This window comes from Microtus ochrogaster, chromosome 4 (assembly GCF_000317375.1).
Source record: "Microtus ochrogaster isolate Prairie Vole_2 chromosome 4, MicOch1.0, whole genome shotgun sequence".
Lineage (NCBI taxonomy): Eukaryota > Metazoa > Chordata > Mammalia > Rodentia > Cricetidae > Microtus > Microtus ochrogaster.
In genome coordinates, this window is record NC_022011.1 from 47,974,879 (window position 1) to 47,993,095 (window position 18,217).

At 39.5% G+C, this 18,217-nt stretch overlaps 1 protein-coding gene across 1 annotated transcript in view; it reads right to left on the reverse strand.

Annotated features, from left to right (window-relative positions):
• The window catches only part of Setx (senataxin), a 54,963-nt gene that overhangs the window by 26,239 nt on the left and 10,507 nt on the right, over nucleotides 1–18,217 (reverse strand). Inside the window, exons 5-12 of the mRNA XM_013345885.2 lie at nucleotides 15,719–15,890; nucleotides 15,516–15,603; nucleotides 11,164–15,156; nucleotides 9,649–9,748; nucleotides 6,148–6,321; nucleotides 2,812–3,044; nucleotides 1,562–1,729; nucleotides 588–744 (exon numbers count right to left, since the gene is read on the reverse strand). Coding sequence (XP_013201339.1) covers nucleotides 588–744; nucleotides 1,562–1,729; nucleotides 2,812–3,044; nucleotides 6,148–6,321; nucleotides 9,649–9,748; nucleotides 11,164–15,156; nucleotides 15,516–15,603; nucleotides 15,719–15,890 — 5,085 coding nt within the window. The remainder of the gene's footprint in view (nucleotides 1–587; nucleotides 745–1,561; nucleotides 1,730–2,811; nucleotides 3,045–6,147; nucleotides 6,322–9,648; nucleotides 9,749–11,163; nucleotides 15,157–15,515; nucleotides 15,604–15,718; nucleotides 15,891–18,217) is intronic.

Below are 18,217 nucleotides of genomic sequence, written 5' to 3' on the forward strand. Positions count from 1 at the left end.
AAAAAAAAAAAAAAAAAAAAAAAAAAAAAAAAAAAACCAAATACATGGCCAAAAGGAAAGAGTTTGGCTATAAACTGGCAATGTAATAACTTCTGGAGGAAATGAACCCTGTATTAGGTACACATATGCAAAGAAAGGACAAACATGTCATCTTTCAGACATGCCCATGTAATTTGCAGTGAAAGGGAGTACACAGAGATGATATTATAGTATCTAGGAACACTCCTGAACAGACAGCTCATTTGTTCCCTTTGTCATTTTACCTTTCCTCATTCTCGGGGATGGGATTTGTAGGTCTAACAGCTATCCCTCACCAAGAGGTACACTAACAAATGGGGGTCACAACACAGTAAGGCACCAGGACAGAAGAATATGGTTCACTGCAGACTCTGCACAACAGGAACTAGTGCCCATACTAATCAGTCCCCTAAGCTTTTTGAACTGGAACCAAATGTCTATCATGCTTAAGCTAGCCCATGTGCAGTTTCTGTTACTTGCAACTGACTCTGATATTAACTGATAAAAGGCAGTGTCAGATATTAAGGAAAATAAAGACGAAAAGAAAAAACAGAGCAAGAGTATCATACCCATAGGATTCTTCTTGTCTTTACATTTTTCTTTGAATTCAAGGATGATTTTTTTCATAAGTTCATCAACAGCTGCATTGGAAGGTGCACACACGAGGACTCGGTTTTGCTTGATTTTGGCATTGAAGTTTTCATCTGAGTGGCCCTTTCTCTGGTTCTACAATTTGTCATACAGCAGACAAACAACAATAAGCTCTAGTCTTGGGATTCAAATCTTTGTCTGCTTGCAAATTCTCACAATGGTTAAAGCAAAGCATCTATTCCTCCCACAGTATGAAAGGTACTGTGGTATGGGATGCAGGGGCACATTGCACAGCACTTATGAGGACATGCAAGACCCTGGACTTCAATCCCAGTACCAGAGAAACAAACAAACAAAAGCAAGTTGAAGCCAGGTAGTGGTGGAGCATGCCTTTAATCCCAGCACTCGAGAGGCAGAGGTAGGAGGAGGAGTTTGAGGCCAGCCTGGCCTACAGAGCAAGTTCCAAAACAGTCAGGGATGTTGTACAGAGAAACCCTGTCAAGAAGCAACAAAAAACAAGACTTTACTGGCATAAAGTTTATCACAACTGTTTGGATGCTCTATGCCTTACTTTTATTTATTTCACCATTATATAATAGTCAGTCCAACCAACATTTAGCTCAAGAATACATTCAAAAGGCTGGAGAAAAGGCTCAGCAGTAAAAGAGCACTGACTGCTCTTCCAGAGGTTTCAGGTTCAATTCCCAGCACCCAAATCATGACCCGCAAGTTCCAGAAGAATCAGATATCTTCTGATCTCTGTAAGCACTGCATACATGCTATATAGACATACATATGGGCAAAACACACATATACACAAAATTAAAAACAGTAATAATAATAATAATAATAAAGCTTTTCAAATACACAAATAAAAGGGAAGGGCACTTTAATACTCACGTGCCTCTTAATTCAGGTCAAGCCAAGTACAGGCTAACAGTGTCACACCCACCTCTGTCAATAAGCGGTACAAGAGACCAACAATGGTTTTTGATTTTCCTGTTCCAGGTGGTCCATGAATCAAACAGATTTTGGCAACAGATGGTGAGTGTTTCACCATTGCATATGCAGTTTCTATGGCTTTCTTTTGATCTTCATTGAAGTCTTTTAGGTAGTTAATCTATAGAGAAGATGTGTAGTGAGTTCTTTCTGTGATAACACATGGGAGAAGTAATGAACAGCATTCGTTCAACTTTCTTCCTCTATGGCAAACAAAACAAGTGTCTAAGTAACTGACCTAATGATTTCACAACTAGAGGAAATCTAATCAGTTATTAATTACTAATTAATATCTACAGGCTTCAGCCTGTAGTCATACAAATATGACAATAAATTTTTTACATAAGCTTTTCTTTTGGAATTATTCTGATTATTTCCCTTTAGTCAATTTTCTGCTTACACAGTGAAGGATTCTAGGAATATGTCTTTCCTAATACAATGTCACACACTGAAAAATAGTTTTCATAGCAAACCACATTGAAGCTTCAGTTTTACTTTCGATTTGAATAGCCAATACTCCTGACCTCTCTAACTCATTAAACTAAGATTCTAAGGTGCAAAATGATTGGATAATGACCACAAAAGCCTAAGTATGCAACATATACAAGTTGCATATAAAATGAGGGTTTAGAAATACTTGTTTCCCTTTATATGTCCTTTCTCATTTTCTAAACTATATATATAATTTTTACAGTGAAAACTACAGGTTCATCCCTTCATTTACAACAATCCCATGGTTTTCCACCAATATTCAAATGCAAAACTCCCGCCACAAAACCTGTGAACAATTGCTGAATGGTGCACACCCAATAAACAGTGAAGCAGATGCTAAAGAACAGTTGAATGGTGGGGTTTTTTCTTTTCTTGGTTTTTTGGAGACAGGGTTTCTCTGTATAGCCCTGACTGTCCTGAAACTTGCTCTGTTGGCCAGGCTGTCCTCGAACTCAGATCTACATGCTTCTGTCTCCTATGTGCTGGGATTAAAGGCATTTGCCACAACCAACCAGCAGAATGGTGCTCTTTCGGCACACCCTCTTTACTGTCTTATGCTTAGCCAGACATAAGCTAACCCACTTGTACACCTTGCAAAACTGAAGGGAACTAAACACCACTGTGCACAAGCATACAGGACCACTCAACAGCTAAAAGTATCCTGTTAAAAGTTCTCTCACTTTCCCTAGCGCCATTCAAATAAGCACTCACAATTCTTTCAGATGTTGTCGTTAATAGGTCTTTGGTACAGAAGTCCATGGGGTTTGGATTTAGAACAGCTCTGGCCAACTGGTTCCGACCGCTCAACAAAGACATGGCTTTCAATTTTCTCTGTGTGGTTACTAGAGAACTGATTACAAAACATTTTGTAAGTTCCTGTAGTCTGGCTGCCAAGTTATCTTGTGTCTGGATGCACAAGGAACACTCAGTTTTTCCACTGTTCACTATAATCAAAGAGGAGAAAAGCCATCAGTGAGAAAAAGTTAGTCACATGTGTTTAGAACTTGTATTTTATATGATGTACTTAAATAAGCCACTTATACTTGCTAAACGTAAAATTATTCTCATTTATTTTACACATGAGTTGGTCTTGGGTTTTGTGGAGTTGAGTTTTACACTTGAACAGCTGATAGAGAACTGTATGGAATTGTTGCAAATGAAATGAACCTGTAGTTTTCACTTAAAAAAAAAAAAACCAATATTCCTGTCCTTCAAAGAAAAATGTCAAATAAATATGTCAGACAGTAGTGACTGCTCATGGAGAAGCAGAGATGGGATGAGAAAGGAATGGGGGTACAGAGGTGGACAAGCTGGCCAGTGTCTTCCTGACAAAATGATACTGAGCAGAGATGTGAAATAAGGATTTTGAAAGCTTTATTCCTTTGAGGAAAAGAGAGCTACAAGCAAAGATTCACCAAGCACAGAGAATAGGAGGTAGAAGTGTGCTGGGAGTAACTCAAATATAGGGAGGCAGAGCCAGTACAGCTGGAAGGAAAAGTAGGAAGGCATGTATTACAAGATAAAGAGCAAAATGGAGTGTTTTTGTAGAGTTCTGGGTAACACAATAATGACTCAGAATGCTATTCACTTAGGTAGGAACACATATGTTGTCTCTGTATAGATAACAGGCTCTGCCTCATCCATTAAAAAATAGTAACTTCCCAACTGTGTGTGGTGGCACACGACTTTAATCCCAGCCCTTTAATCCCAGTCAAGAGGATCTCTGAGTTTGAGGCTAGCCTGGTTGACAAAGGTTTTTCCACAGAGAAATGCTATCTTGAAAAACTAAAACTAGGAAAAAAAATTCACTTCTTACTACAAACCAAGAATTAAGAGCTAGATACTGGGTGTAGTAGTGCATACCTTTAATCCCAGCACTCGGGAGAGACAAAGCAGGCAGATCTGAGTTCCAGGACAGCCAGTGGCTACATAGAGAAACCCTGACTCAAAAAAAAAAAAAAAAAGCCCAAACAAAAAGAATAAAGTGCTATGGGAAAAGTGACAGATGTGATGATGGCTGGATGTAGGGTAAAATGGACATAAACAATCAGTCAACCTGAAATGAAGAAGTAGTTGTGAAAGACACAAAGGACCAGAAATGAACACAAGGATTTAAACTATAGCTTTTCAAATACAGAGATTCAACAATTTTGAACTAAAAGGATTTCAAGAAAAGAAATAATTGTAAATTTGATGATTATAAATTTGGCAAATGTTAATTATTTTCAAGAGTCAAAAGCAAAAATTAAGTCCCATAACTCTGCTGAAAATCTTCCACACAAAGAATCAGGATAAGGCACCCAGGAGCTCAAGGCCAGCCTAGTCTACAAAGTGCATTCCAAGACAGCCAGGGTTACACAGAAAAACACTGAATCGTGTAGTAATAGGTGCGGCGGGGCCCCAGCACCCCAGCCGCACCCCGGCCGCCTCCGGCTAGCTTATGCCCCGAAATAATTACACGGACACTGTATTCTTTTAATCACTGCTTGACTCTTTAGCTCTAGCCCTTTTCTCGGCTAACTCTCGCACCTGGACTAGCCCATTTCCAATCATATGTGTCGCACCCCAAGGTGCGCTTACCGGGAAGATTCTAACCTACGTCCATCCTGGGTAGGAGCTTCATCGCGTGTGCCTCAGAGAACAGAGCTCTCGCCTCTGCCCGCAGGAGTGGAGCATCTTGTCTCTCTGAGAGGAGAGCTGTGGAGTCTCTGACCTCACTTCCTCTTCCGCCCAGCATTCTGCTCCTCCCTCCTAGTTCTAACCTATCAGGTCAAGCAGCTTCTTTATTAAATCAACCAATGACTTTCCTCCATCAGAATCGAGCTAAACTTGGCATATCAGTTAGAATGCAGCTTGGTGGGACAGTCTCAGGAGGATCAATGCAACTTTGAAAACATGATACAATAAGGCTGAAGAATCAGGAAATAATCTTTTCTTCATATAAATAAGAATAAAAGTCAAAAGGGCTGTCAAAAGGGAAGACTGAAAAAGATGTGGCCTTCGCAGTAAACCACAACTACATGCTATACAAACTATAGCAGCAGTTTCTTGAGGCTGAAGCAGGAGAAGGATTACTTTAACCTAAGAGCTCAAAAACAGCTGGGACAATATAGAGAGGCCTACTTTAAAAAAAAAAAAAAGCTTCAATTCTGAATTGCAGATTAGTGTTAGGAAACAATCGTGGTTACATAGTATTTCTGAACCATAGCTTCCATTAGTAAGAAGGAATAATTCTGACCACCTTTGAAGAACACTACAAATGTGAAGAAAAATAAAACACATTGCTTGGAAGATGTTTTAAATTAAAGCTACGAGGAGAAATCTCTACAAAGCAATGAAAGTGATGGGCAGTAAATTTCCAAGCTCAAGCTACCTGGTAATAAATTATTTGTTCTAAATAGCAATTAGTCATAAAACTAAGGTTAGAATGTGACTTATTAAACAGATGACTTAAAATGATATGTAAAAACGATAGATAGGGGGCTGGAGAGATGGCTCAGCGGTTAAGAGCACTGAGTGCTCTTCCAGAGGACCCGGGTTCAATTCCCAGCACCCACATGGCAGCTCACAACTGTCTGAAAATGCAGTTCCATGAGATCTGACACCTTCACACCAACGGACATAATAAAGTTAAATAAATAAAAAGTTTAAAAAAAAAAAACGATAGATGGAAGAATGCATCAGAAGAGGACATTAAAATAAAGCTTAAGGCTGCAGACATGGCTCAATGGTTAAGAGCATATACTGCTCTTCCAGAAAACCTGAGTTAGTTTTTTAAGCACCCATGCTGGGCAGCTCATAACTGCCTAACTCCAGCTCCAAGGGAAGCCAGCATGTCTAGCCTCAGCAGTCACCTCCACTCATGTGCACATACCTACATACACATAATTTTAAAGTTTTTAAGTAGTAAGCAGTAAACAAAGATCTTAAGTAGAAAAAAAATCTAAATGGTAAGTGATCAACCCGGAATATAACAAAATACAGGGCTAAGGAAGCACAGTGTACAGAAAATGAGACAATCTCCTTGCTGACGCCTCATTTACTTACTGACTGAAGTACGGCGAAACTTATGAACATAACCACAGTAATAGGCATTTCGATCTTGCATGTCATTCTCGTCCATATCTTTCTCCTCTCTATTTAGACTCTCAGGAACCAAAAACACCAGATCGTTTTCCTTTGGATGAAGCTGTTTAGCTAGTTCAGATTCCTCCAGGTAAACTATGAAACAAAAATTAGGATTTATGCAACTCTTAACAGATTTCAAAATCAACTTATAAGAAATTAAACCTTTGTACTAAGCTCCAAAGTACAAGTGGATTAAAGTCCTGATGTATTCTGTTTATTAAAAGGGCGATATAAGTCAATGAAAATGTAAAAATACTGAGTGCAAATCATAAAAGTAGCACTTGTGGTAGCCTATACATGACCTGCAAAAGATCAAACCAATTCAGAACTCCAGCAATGAAAGCAGACAGGCTCCATAGGTACCACCACAAGCTGAGTTGTTCCTGGCAGTTGATAGCTTCTAAGGGAGCAAGGGTCACTTTTCTTTAGGAGAATGAACACTGGTAAGATTCCAGAGACTCTAGTGGATGGCCCCATATCCAGGCACAGAAAGGGCACACCAACTGGGCTCAGAGGGCTTTAAAAAAAAAAAAAAAAAATCAGATGTGCGGTGGTGGGGCATGTCTTTAAATTCCAGGCAGAAACAGGCTAGCTCATCTTTAGAGTTCCAGGTCAACCAGGGACTACACAAAGAAACTCTGTCCAGAAAAACAAAAACAAAACAACAACAACAACAACAAAGTAATTAAAAATTATAAAAAGAGCCAGGTAGGGGTGGCGCACATCTTTAATCCCAGCACTTGGGAAGCAAAGGCAGGCAGATCTCTATGAGTTTTAGGCCAACCTGGTTCAAGTGCTGGGTACTGAACTTGGATCCTCTTTAAGAGTAATACCTGCTTTTAACCACTGAGCCACCTTTCATGCCCCAAACGAAAACTTTATAAAGGTTGTTTTCTTTATCTGTGTCAATGTACACACAATTGGAGGGTGGGATGAATGTCAGAGGAAAGCTTGGAGGGGTCCTTTCTCTCCTTCTCCCATGATCTCAAACTCAAACCAGACTTGGCAGCTTGGGGCCTCATCCACTGAGCTATCCCACCAGGCTTGAACTTGCAATTTTATATATAAAAAATTCTCATGATCTCAAAAGTGAAAAGAAATCAATCAATCACTAAATACCTTTCTAGGTATTAGACAATATCAGAAATAGATCCAGCATACTAACAAATGTTCCAATGAAAAACATTTACTTTCAGACACTTCAGAGGCAAAGCTAATTTAAATTAAAGACGACAGAGGAACTCTCCCCTCTCATCCACCTAGATAGGGTTTCTCTTTGTAGCCCTAGCTGTCCTGGAACTAGCTTTGTAGACCAGGCTGGCCTTAAATTCAACCTGCAGCCGGGCGGTGGTGGCGCATGCCTTTAATCCCAGCACTCGGGAGGCAGAGGCAGGCGGATCTCTGTGAGTTCGAGACCAGCCTGGTCTACAGAGCTAGTTCCAGGACAGGCTCCAAAGCCACAGAGAAACCCTGTCTCGAAAAACCAAAAAAAAAAAAAAAAAAACAAAAAAACAAAACTCAACCTGCCTCTGCTTCCCAAGTGCTGGGATTAAAGGTGTCTGCCCCTACACCATGCCAACACAGAACGTATGGCATTTTAAACAAGGGAGAAATGATAGTTGTAAATGAGTGTGGAGGCAGAGGCAGGTGAACCTCTGAGTTTAAGGCCAACTTAGTCTACACACACACAGAAAATACTGAAATAAACCTAGCCATATTTGGGTTGAGAAAACTATTGTGAACAAGAAATTTCAAATATGTGTTAGAAGTATAGCTCAGTGGTATAAAGCAAAGGTCCTGAGTTCTAATCCCAGACCACAAAACAAAGAAATTAAAAATAAAAACAGGGAAGAAAGAAAAGCTCACTCGAGAGGTTGTTGATCACAGATGGAAAACAGTGACTTCACAGAGATACTCAGCAACCAAGGCATCAGAATCGATCTTCACCAAGAAAAGCCATCCTCCTGCTCTATTTTTACCAAAATCACAAAACCTCAAGTCTAAGGCAACATCTGGGAAACAAAGGGAGTGTTCTACAAACTAATGGAGCAATGTTTTTTTAGGCATCAAAGACACAAAGTAAGACAGGCTAAGGAACTAGCTTTTCTAGAACACTGAACACTCAGAAGACAGTACAACTACTGATGTTGAACTCTAAATCCCAGGACAGAAAACAGACATTAGTGGAACCATGCTATGGTATGAATGAGGTCTCATACTCAGTATTACAGCAACACTAATCCTGGTTTCATATCCATATATGCAAAATGTTAACACAGTAAAAAGGTTTGCTGAGCCGGGCAATGGTGGCATACACCTTTAATCCCAGCACTCGGGAGGCAGAGGCAGGCAGATCTCTGTGAGTTCAATGCCAGCCTAGACTACAAAAGTTCCAGGACAGGATCCAGAGCTACAGAGAAACCCAGTCTCAAAAACAAACAAAAGGTTTGCTGAAAATTATATGTGGACTCTAAGTTTTACATCTCTTTGAATTCTAAAGTTGTATCAAATAGTCAGTTTTTCTAATTCAAATGCCAAGGTTTATCACCTTACACCACTCTATTAACCCTCCTCTCTTGAAAGCCATTTCCTAGCAGGGCGGTGGTGACGCACGCCTTTAATCCCAGCACTTGGGAGGCAGAGGCAGGTGGATCTCTGTGAGTTCGAGGCCAGCCTGGTCTACAGGAGCTAGTTCCAGGACAGGCTCCAAAACCACAGAGAAACCCTGTCTCGAAAAACCAAAAAAAAAAAAAAAAAGCCATTTCCTAACAATATCAATATACTCCTATGTTTGCTCTACTCACAATACACAAGAGTTCAAGAACTACTAAGCCAGTTTTACCATAAATGTAGTAGGATCTTGGTGAATTATACTGTGTATTTGGTGCAGAAGAAACATCACTTATTTCTATTGTTATTTTACTTTTATTGTTCCTCTTTGTTGATTCAATAGTGCAAAAAGTGCTTAAATCTCAGCACTCAGGAGGCAGAGGCAAGCAGAGCTTTGTGAATTTGAGGTGACTAATGAGTTCTAGGCCAGCCAGGGTGATAAAGCAAGATCCTGTCTCAAAAAAAAAAAAGAAAGAAAGAAAATCATTTGTCTATGAAATATTCACTTCTCAGCTATTCACAGTCTACGTATCATGTACAATGCGCTAAAATGCCTGTTTAACTCAACTGAGCATTTCTTTTTATCTCAAATAATGTTTTCTGCCTTATTGTATCATTGTAATCAAGCTAAATGAGATAATTTACATGGCTATCTTCATCTGATCACTGGCTGCTGCCAGTCTGTCTACAGTACTGCTGGAGGCTGTAAGAGCTTGTCCCACTGGGTTACCTTACCAGTCCCTGACACCTCTTCTCAAGTAGAAATTTCCAATGGTCACATCATATATTTCAAGTTGCATATGAACTTACTCATAAACTCCCAGTATTTTTTATAGTCGGCTGGAAATTTTCGTAAATGCAAATGATAGAAATTCTTTTTATTTGGAGAGTTGAACCATTCCTGTGCCACCTACATAAAGGAATAAAAGCAAACTAAGAAATAAAGAACATACAGCAAAACTTCCTAAACTGAGCTACAGGGAAAGTAGAACAGAATCCCAAGTCAAAGTCTAAAAATCAGGTTGTGTGGTTTAATGCAATTGTTCAAAACTGTGACCTGTTCAATTCAGTAGCCATTAGCCATGTTTGCTTCTATTTGTTAACTGCACTTCTAAAGGCTAAAACTACTGTTCCTCAGTTGAAATAGACTACTTTTCATGGCCAGCAGGCACCTGGGGCCCTGATCCAGTTCACTGTGGAAGTATCTGCTGCTACTACATCTTGCTGGTAGCACCCACTTCACAATGAGACCTATATTTGACCTATATTTTCCTCAGTCTCTGGGTATTTGCACAAGGATTCTTCCTGTCAATTTCTGTGTCACACCTACCAGTCTTCCAAAGACTCAAATCAAACTCAGAAGTATCTTTGGCGATCGTAAGTCCAAATTTACAAAAGAAAATGCTAGTGAAAAAAGGCTATTTTACACTTAAAAAAAACAACAACAACAACAAAAAAAAAAATTTGGGACCTTAAGGATTTTGTTTTTGTTTTTTTTTTAAATATTTATTTATTTATTATGTATACAACATTCTGTCTGTGTGTATGCCTGCAGGCCAGAAGAGGGCACCAGACATCATTACAGATGGTTGTGAGCCACCATGTGGTTGCTGGGAATTGAACTCAGGACCTTTGGAAGAGCAGGCAGTGCTCTTAACCTCTGAGCCATCTCTCCAGCCCCCAAGGATTTTGTTTTTATAGTAACATTTTGACTAAGTGGCAAAATCTGCAACTGGTCTGTAATTCCTCTCATGTAACTGTTCATCAATGACTCCTGGTGCTGATCTGCTTCTGCTCAAAGTTAACCAAACAGTCATTCCTCAGGACAGCCCGTCTTCATACTATCCCTTCCTTTTGACTAAAATATGCAACAGGAGCTTTCCTGCCATGTCAAGGGGAGGCGTGTACTCAGGAGGCTCTTCCCCGCTCCTGGGAGAGTAAACATTACAACCTAACCAGGTTAAGGCTCAAATCAGAGCCATTTTACCAACCTCAAGTTAAGTCATATATTCTAAACTGTGGCCTTTCCATCTCCACAGTTACTACCGAAACAAAGCCACCATCATTCTCTCCCCAAGTTGATGTAACCAACCTGTAAGTGGTTTGCTAGATCTGTTGTTAGCCTTTCTACCGTTCATTCTCTACCAACAACCAAGGATGTATAAGGAATATACTTATTACTCCCTGGTCTAAATACTAACTCAAAGCCCTCCAATACCTTCTCACTGAAATGAGTACATACTCAAACATAAGATGGACTATATGCTCATAAGCATTTCTTTGATTTTTTATCTATAGAAGGGGAAAGAATTAAAGCATACTTACTGTTTCAAAAGTATTCAATATAATCAAAGGGAGAAAAACATTAAAATACTCTGCATAATCTTGAAATTGGACGGGAACAGATCTTGAGATAGATTGACAGAGACTTGCTGGGGCGCCACATTTATCAAAGTTCAAAAACATTTGGTATTTCCATTTTAAGACCTCCTTAATGAAGGTGTCAAAGATAGGCTGTGATGGTAAGGGAATATTCACTCGAGAAGAAGCTGACATAGGCTTGGTCTCAATAAGTATAGGCTTGTAACTATGTCTGATGGAACTGCCTGGAGTCCGAAAATGAGAAATATTGCATAAACTTTTCACCTCAGCCACTGGCTTCTGAGACACCAGGGAAGAGGGTGGTGTCACCTTCAAATTAGGCTGTGCCACATTTGGCTTTTTTAGTGCTGACTGAAGAATGGTACTTTCCAAAGACTTGGAAAAATTGGCAGTTCGTGAAGCACTGCTTGAGCTAAATATCTTGGTAGTAGTACGTCTTGAGGGCCTGGGTACAGAAAGGGGTTTACGAAACACATCGTCATCTGCTGGTTTAGCTTCAGAGTGTCTTGGGCAGTATTCACCCTGGTTTATCGTGGATTCAACACAGTCTTTGTACTTACACTTTGTGACATTCAAAGACTCCAACTGAGGCTGACTTACAAAATCTTCTCTCCGAATTGTATCTTTATGAGCCACTATAATTGGTTTATTTTCCATCTGTGAGCACAGATCCATATCTAGAGGATCATGTTGTGTTAGGAATAAATTGTCATCATCTGTATCACTACCAGATTCTGGCTCTGTAGCTTTCACAGCATCTTCATCCACAGGGTCCTCATCTGTCGGTACTCCTTCACTTGACACTCCAGACTCACACTGGTTCACAAGACCAGCTATATCCATCACCTGAGGACAGGAAATGGCTTCTGCCACTTCTGGTTTAGAAGGCATGCACTTTGCTAATTGCTTTTCATTACTGTTGGCAGGTGGCTCACTTCCTCTATGATTATCTGGCCCATCAGAGTCTGGTACAAGTACATCAGAACCCAGCACTATTCTCACAGTATCAGTATTTTTGTAATCAAGGTCTCGTTTTTTATGTGATCTGCTTCTACTAAGTTTTTGAAACTGAATTTCCTGGCTTGTCATCAACTTCTTATTTCTTAAGGATTGAATTATTTTAGCCTTTCTGGGGACGTTAACTACTCCAACAGTCTTACCATGTTGACGTAATTGGGATGTAGACTCCAAAGACCTCTGAGACAACTCAAATGCCCGCCGGGGACCTTTTCTTAGACCAAGCTTTTCAGGCACTGAAGATGGCTGGGGATACTGGCGAAATTTCTTTGGTGGCACAACAGCAGGAGATGTTCTACAGCTGATGTAACATAAACTCTTACTCCGACCTCTTTTGGTGTCTAAATAGGTTTTCTTAATCGCCTTAGAAGCTGGAACTTTCCTGACAGGTTTAGAGTGAGTATGAAGCTTTGTAGACATCAGTGAAACTGCAGAATCTCTCTCAACACTTGAACTGAGAGCTGACGTCCCTATGTCTGTGCTTTTTAAATCACTTCCAGAAAGATCTCTGTCATCAGTCGATTGCTCAGCTATGAAGGAAAATGAAGATTTCTGAGCATCTTCAGTTGTAACTCTTTTACACTGTTTTCTCTTATGTTTTCCTCCGGTTTTACAAAATCCCTCAACAGAAACACTACTGTGTGGTTCTCTATGCTCTTCAATATCCTCTGCTTCATTTATAACAACCTCTTCAGACACAGAGTCTACACCACAACCCAAATTATCATTTGTACTATCAGCTACATGAGTTAGATAGCTTCTTCCTTCCTCTTGAAGGGAGTTCTTACTGTCTACTTTATGATCTTGCCAAACTGAGAACACTTCAGAACAACTTTCAAACTCAAAAACCTGAGATTCAGAGTCTTCAAATTCAATAGGGTACTTTGTTTCTTCTTCCTTTATATGTTCCACAATGCTATTGACTACTGACCCATGCTGCTCTGGACATTCTTTCTCCATGTATACTTTGTCCTGTTTGATGTGTTTCTCAATGCCATGACTTCTCTCATCATCATCTTCATCAGAATCTGAAATAACAATAACTTGCTCGTGGCAGGTATCAGCACTGTTTGGGTTAGCTGTCAAACATCTTATATCATCTTTTCTTTGTAGCTGGGATGGACTTTTACTTGAACCTGATGGAAATTGAATAACAGTGGTTTGAGCTATTAAAGCTATGTTACAAGGGTCTATTTGAGGACCTGTTACCAAAGGCTTGCTATTGCCATGAGGCACCTCTCCTTTTACCATGTTAGAAGTCATCACTGTACTCTTTATTTCCTTATCTCTTGATTCAACTTCAACCTTTTCAGGACCCTCATATGAAGTTTTCTTCACCAGTCTATCAGTAACTGGTAACAAATCAGCAGCAGCATGGCATTCCTGGGTTTGACACTTTTTCCCATCAGAATTATCTAACTCCTCGCTTTTTAACTGTTTCTTTTTTAACAATGAACTCTTATGAGAATTTTGCTCTCCATGTTCATCATCTGAAACAGGGTCTACAGACACATCATGTTTGACAGTATCTTCCTTTAGAAACCGTCTATCTATTCCTGAACAGGAGTTCTCAAGGTCAGACAAGGCTGCATTTTCCTCTAGACTAATAGTATTATTGATCAAAGTACTTTTCCTGTGTTGTTTCTTTATGACATGTGATAACTTTGCACAAATCTCATCCTTCTGTGCTTTAGACTTTGGTTTTGAGTTTTGGCCAATAGTTTCATTCTTTACTGAGACATCTTCATTTGATGTAGATACCTTTTCCACAGAATCCATGCTAGAATTAGTCAATGAATGCATTGATATTATTACTCCTCTGTCACATTCCCATTCTAGGCCATTTCTTAAAGTATTATTCTGTAGTGTATATGAAGAGTTTTCTTTTACAGACTTCTCTGTGCTTACTTTAACTTGCTCTTGAACACGTCCAAAAAAAGGGGCCTCACTCTTCCCCTTCAAGCACAACTCAGCTGGAAGAGGCTCGTCTTCATTCAAATCAATGTAATGCTGCTTGATGCCCTCCTCTTCTGTATTATCTGCTTTAATCAATACCTGATTGCTGTCAGCTTTCTCTGATTCTTTAGAAGATGTGGGGCTGCAATATTCCGGGCAATAAAAGTCTCTTTTAGGCTTCCTGTCTGTTTGTTCACTTTCTTCTTTAAAAGATGGAGAAGTTTTACATGTAGAAGTCAGATCCCCAAAAGTGCTATACTGGGGCATTTTGAATTTTATGTTTTTAATTATTTGTTTTAAACACATTTGCAAGTCATGGGTTTCTTGAGTAGACAACTGCCAACCCAGAGATAAATTTCCTCGAAGGAATAAGTTAAGTTTATCCCAGAAGCGCTTACAAAGTGTTTGCTGACCAAGCTGATAACCTTCTTTGAGGAGTCCCCTAATCAACTGCACACAAGCAAGCTGAACAGAGCTAGAGGGCACTGAATGCAATGTCAATGGTGGTATTATTGCTGCTCCTTTAGGGATATTTCCAGGTGACTTCTCAGAACTTCGTGCAAATGCAGTGGTAGGAAGCTTGGCACACTTGACAACAGCTTCTACCCACTGCTGAGAACTCACCCACAGCAGATGCAAGCACTTTTTATTTCTATGCAGTTCAATCACAGACACTAAAATCAGAATAAAAAATTCAGTGACTTTGTCACACACAGTATCTGTCTGGTTGAGGACATCTTTGACTTCAGAGTATAGATGATGAATAACTTCTACAATGTAAGCTACACCCAAATCCTTAAGATCCATGAGTGACTGAACAAAAGGTATGAACCACAGAAAGGTACTGTTATGAACACGCATGTCTTGACCAATATCTGATTGAAGGACACTGGCTAACGTTTCCATTTCTTCATACATGTTAGGACAATAATCTGGACAAATGGCTGATCTCCACCCTGAATCCTAAAACGAAAAAATAATAAACATTCAGATAATCAAGTATCATGGTAAGTATTATCAACACCCAAACTGTAGAAAAGGAATACACTCTACAGCTTTACTCTTCTGGTCAACTATATAAGCAACTTGAATTATAAAACTGTTTTGAGAAAACACCATATACTCTAACCTTCCCTTCAGTTGAGACTGATTATTACTACTACTTCTACCAAAATCTTCTACTGTGGTTAGAGTTCATGCTCCCCATTAAAGGGTCTTTATGGAATAGTGGATTCACACTACTACATCACAGAGTCAGCACCCAATCACTACACAAAACACTGTCTCTGCAGTGTCACTTCAACTTTTAAAATATTATATACCTTTTTGGTCTTTTCAGGATTATAGTTATAGACAATCTGGCTGCACGTCACCATATCATCAAAATGTGGCTCCGGTTCTGACTTGGTCCTTAAATATTAAAAATAAATAGAAATTACTGAAATGAAGGGATTGAAGGAGAGGAAAAAGTCTCCTTGGTAAATCAGTTACAATACATTATTTTAAATTTTGACATTTAACCAACCTTATGGAGTTTTTCCGTATATTTTGGATCTCTCTGTTGTAGCTCACATTGTTAATAATGGTTTGAAACGCTTCAATGGGGTCAATAAGTTGACCCCACACTTTTGATCCAAGGCGATCCAGAATCACCATGAAACAGTGTAATGCTGGCCAAAAAGGATCCATGCTGTCATCTAAAATGAATACAGCAATTTCTAAATTACAAAACAGTAAAAAAAACATTCTAAGATATATTGAGAATTAAATATTCTTGGTCAGTCAAAACTGAAAGCAAAATAGCAATTACTATTATTTATTTGTCTAATTAATTTTGGGGGAGGGGTTTCGAAACAGGATTTCTCTGTGTAACAGCCCTAGCTGTCCTTGAACTAGCTCTATAGGCCAGGATGAGCTCGAACTCACAGAGGCCTCTGTCTCCCAAGTGCTGGGATTAAACGTGTGGCCACCACTGCCAGGTGTAATAGCAATTAATTTAAAGTGATATCTGCCAATCAATATCTCTCTCTCTCTCTCTCTCTCTCTCTCTCTCTCTCTCTCTCTCTCTCTCTCTCAGTTTCTTGAGACAGGGCTTCTCTGTAGCTGTTCTTAAACTTCCTCTGTAGATCAGGGTGGCCTGTAACTCACAAGAGTTCCATCTACTTCTTCCGAGTGCGGGGATCAAAGGCATGTGCCACCATGCCCAGCTTGCAAATTTTCAAATGTTCTAAAATTATAATCTCTTTCCAAAAATAAATAACAGTATTAATGGGAAACAAACTGATGAGCAACAAAACAGTCTAAGCAAAGGCAACCTCATCACCATTTTACCAGTCTTTCCTAATTAACCTAAGACCTCCCACAAGCTTATGCCCCAACTCTAAATGGTAAGCAACAGGGGGGAAAAGAAGAGAGGGCTAGTACAATGGCCCAGTGGGTAAAGGCACTTGCTGCCAAGCATGGGGACCTGATTCTGACCTCCAGATTCTACATGTTAAAGAAAGCAGACTTTTATTCTTTTTTTTAAAGATTTATTTATTATGTACATAGTGTTCTGTCTGCATGTATGCCTGAAGAGGGCACCAGCTCTTTACAGATGGTTGTGAGGCACCATGTGAATTGCTGGGAATTGAACTCAGGATCTCTGGAAGAGCAGGAAGTGCTCTTAACCACTGAGCCATCTCTCCAGCCCAAAAGCAGACTTTTAAAAGTGTCCTTTAATGTTCTCTCTTTTCTCTAAATATTGTTTAAGAGTAAAAGAATGTGAAACAATATTTATAGATCTAAAGAAAACCCAGGATCTAAGAAATTCTGCTTCAATGAGATCCTTAATTTTGCGTGCCATAGGTAATAATTATGCTAAGAATTAAGACTCCTGGTCAACAGTAAGCATTCTTCATATACATTCTACTACCTTTACTGTCCACTTTTCATGGATATGCAGGAATTCCTGCTATTCATTAAGTGTTCGTTTATGCTTTTCCCTCACTCAGATACACAGTGGAAAGATATTGGTCCTGGCTAAAGACCTTCAGTGATTCTAACATCACAGCTCTTAACATCACAGCTCTTAGTCAAAAACTTAAGATTTTGCTGTTCCCAGCTGTATTTTTCATATGCCCATAATCACTGTTTGTAACCAAAACAAATCAATACCTTTTTGCAAATACCAGAATGCCTTCCCCATCAGCAGTGCCTATCAAATTTCTAACCATCCTTATTAGATTCTATTCTACACTACTGTTTCCAGCTGTGTGATTTCCAGAGTACCCTGTGGAGGCAGTGCTATAGTTTACTCTATTACTCAGTATCTAGTTGTCCTGACCCTTCTGCTTTACTTCTTAGACCTTTCAAACTCTGGTTAGTAACTGTTCTTCAGTGCTTAGGTTGGAACCCAGAGCCTTGGGCATACTAGGTAAATACTTTGTCATCCCCAACCAAAACGGCTTATATTGTACTTATATATTGTGTATCCTTTACAACTTCTGATGGCACCTTATACTTACTAAGACCTCACTCAAATAAGGAAAAAAGTCATGTGAAGACAATTATGAAAAGTTAAAGAATTTTAAACTTACACTTAAAAAGTATATACAGACATGGGAAAAAATTAGTAATTTATGCAGTAAATGCTGGCAAATCCATTATTAATAGTATTATCTAGCAAGAAAACATGCCATCAGAAAAAAATGGTGGTGCTGGAGAGATGGATCAGAGGTTAAAAGCACTGACTGCTCTTCCAGAGGTCCTGAGTTCAGTTCCCAGCAACCACATGGTGGTTCACAGCCATCTATAATGAGATCTGGTGCCCTCTTCTGGCAAGCATACATGGAAGAAATGTTGTATATATAATAAATAAATCTTTTTTTGTTTGTTTGTTTTTTTCTGTTTTTTCGAGACAGGGTTTCTCTGTGGCTTTCGAGCCTGTTCTGGAACTAGCTCTGTAGACCAGGCTGGTCTAGAACTCACAGAGATCCGCCTGCCTCTGCCTCCCGAGTGCTGGGATTAAAGGTGTGCGCCACCA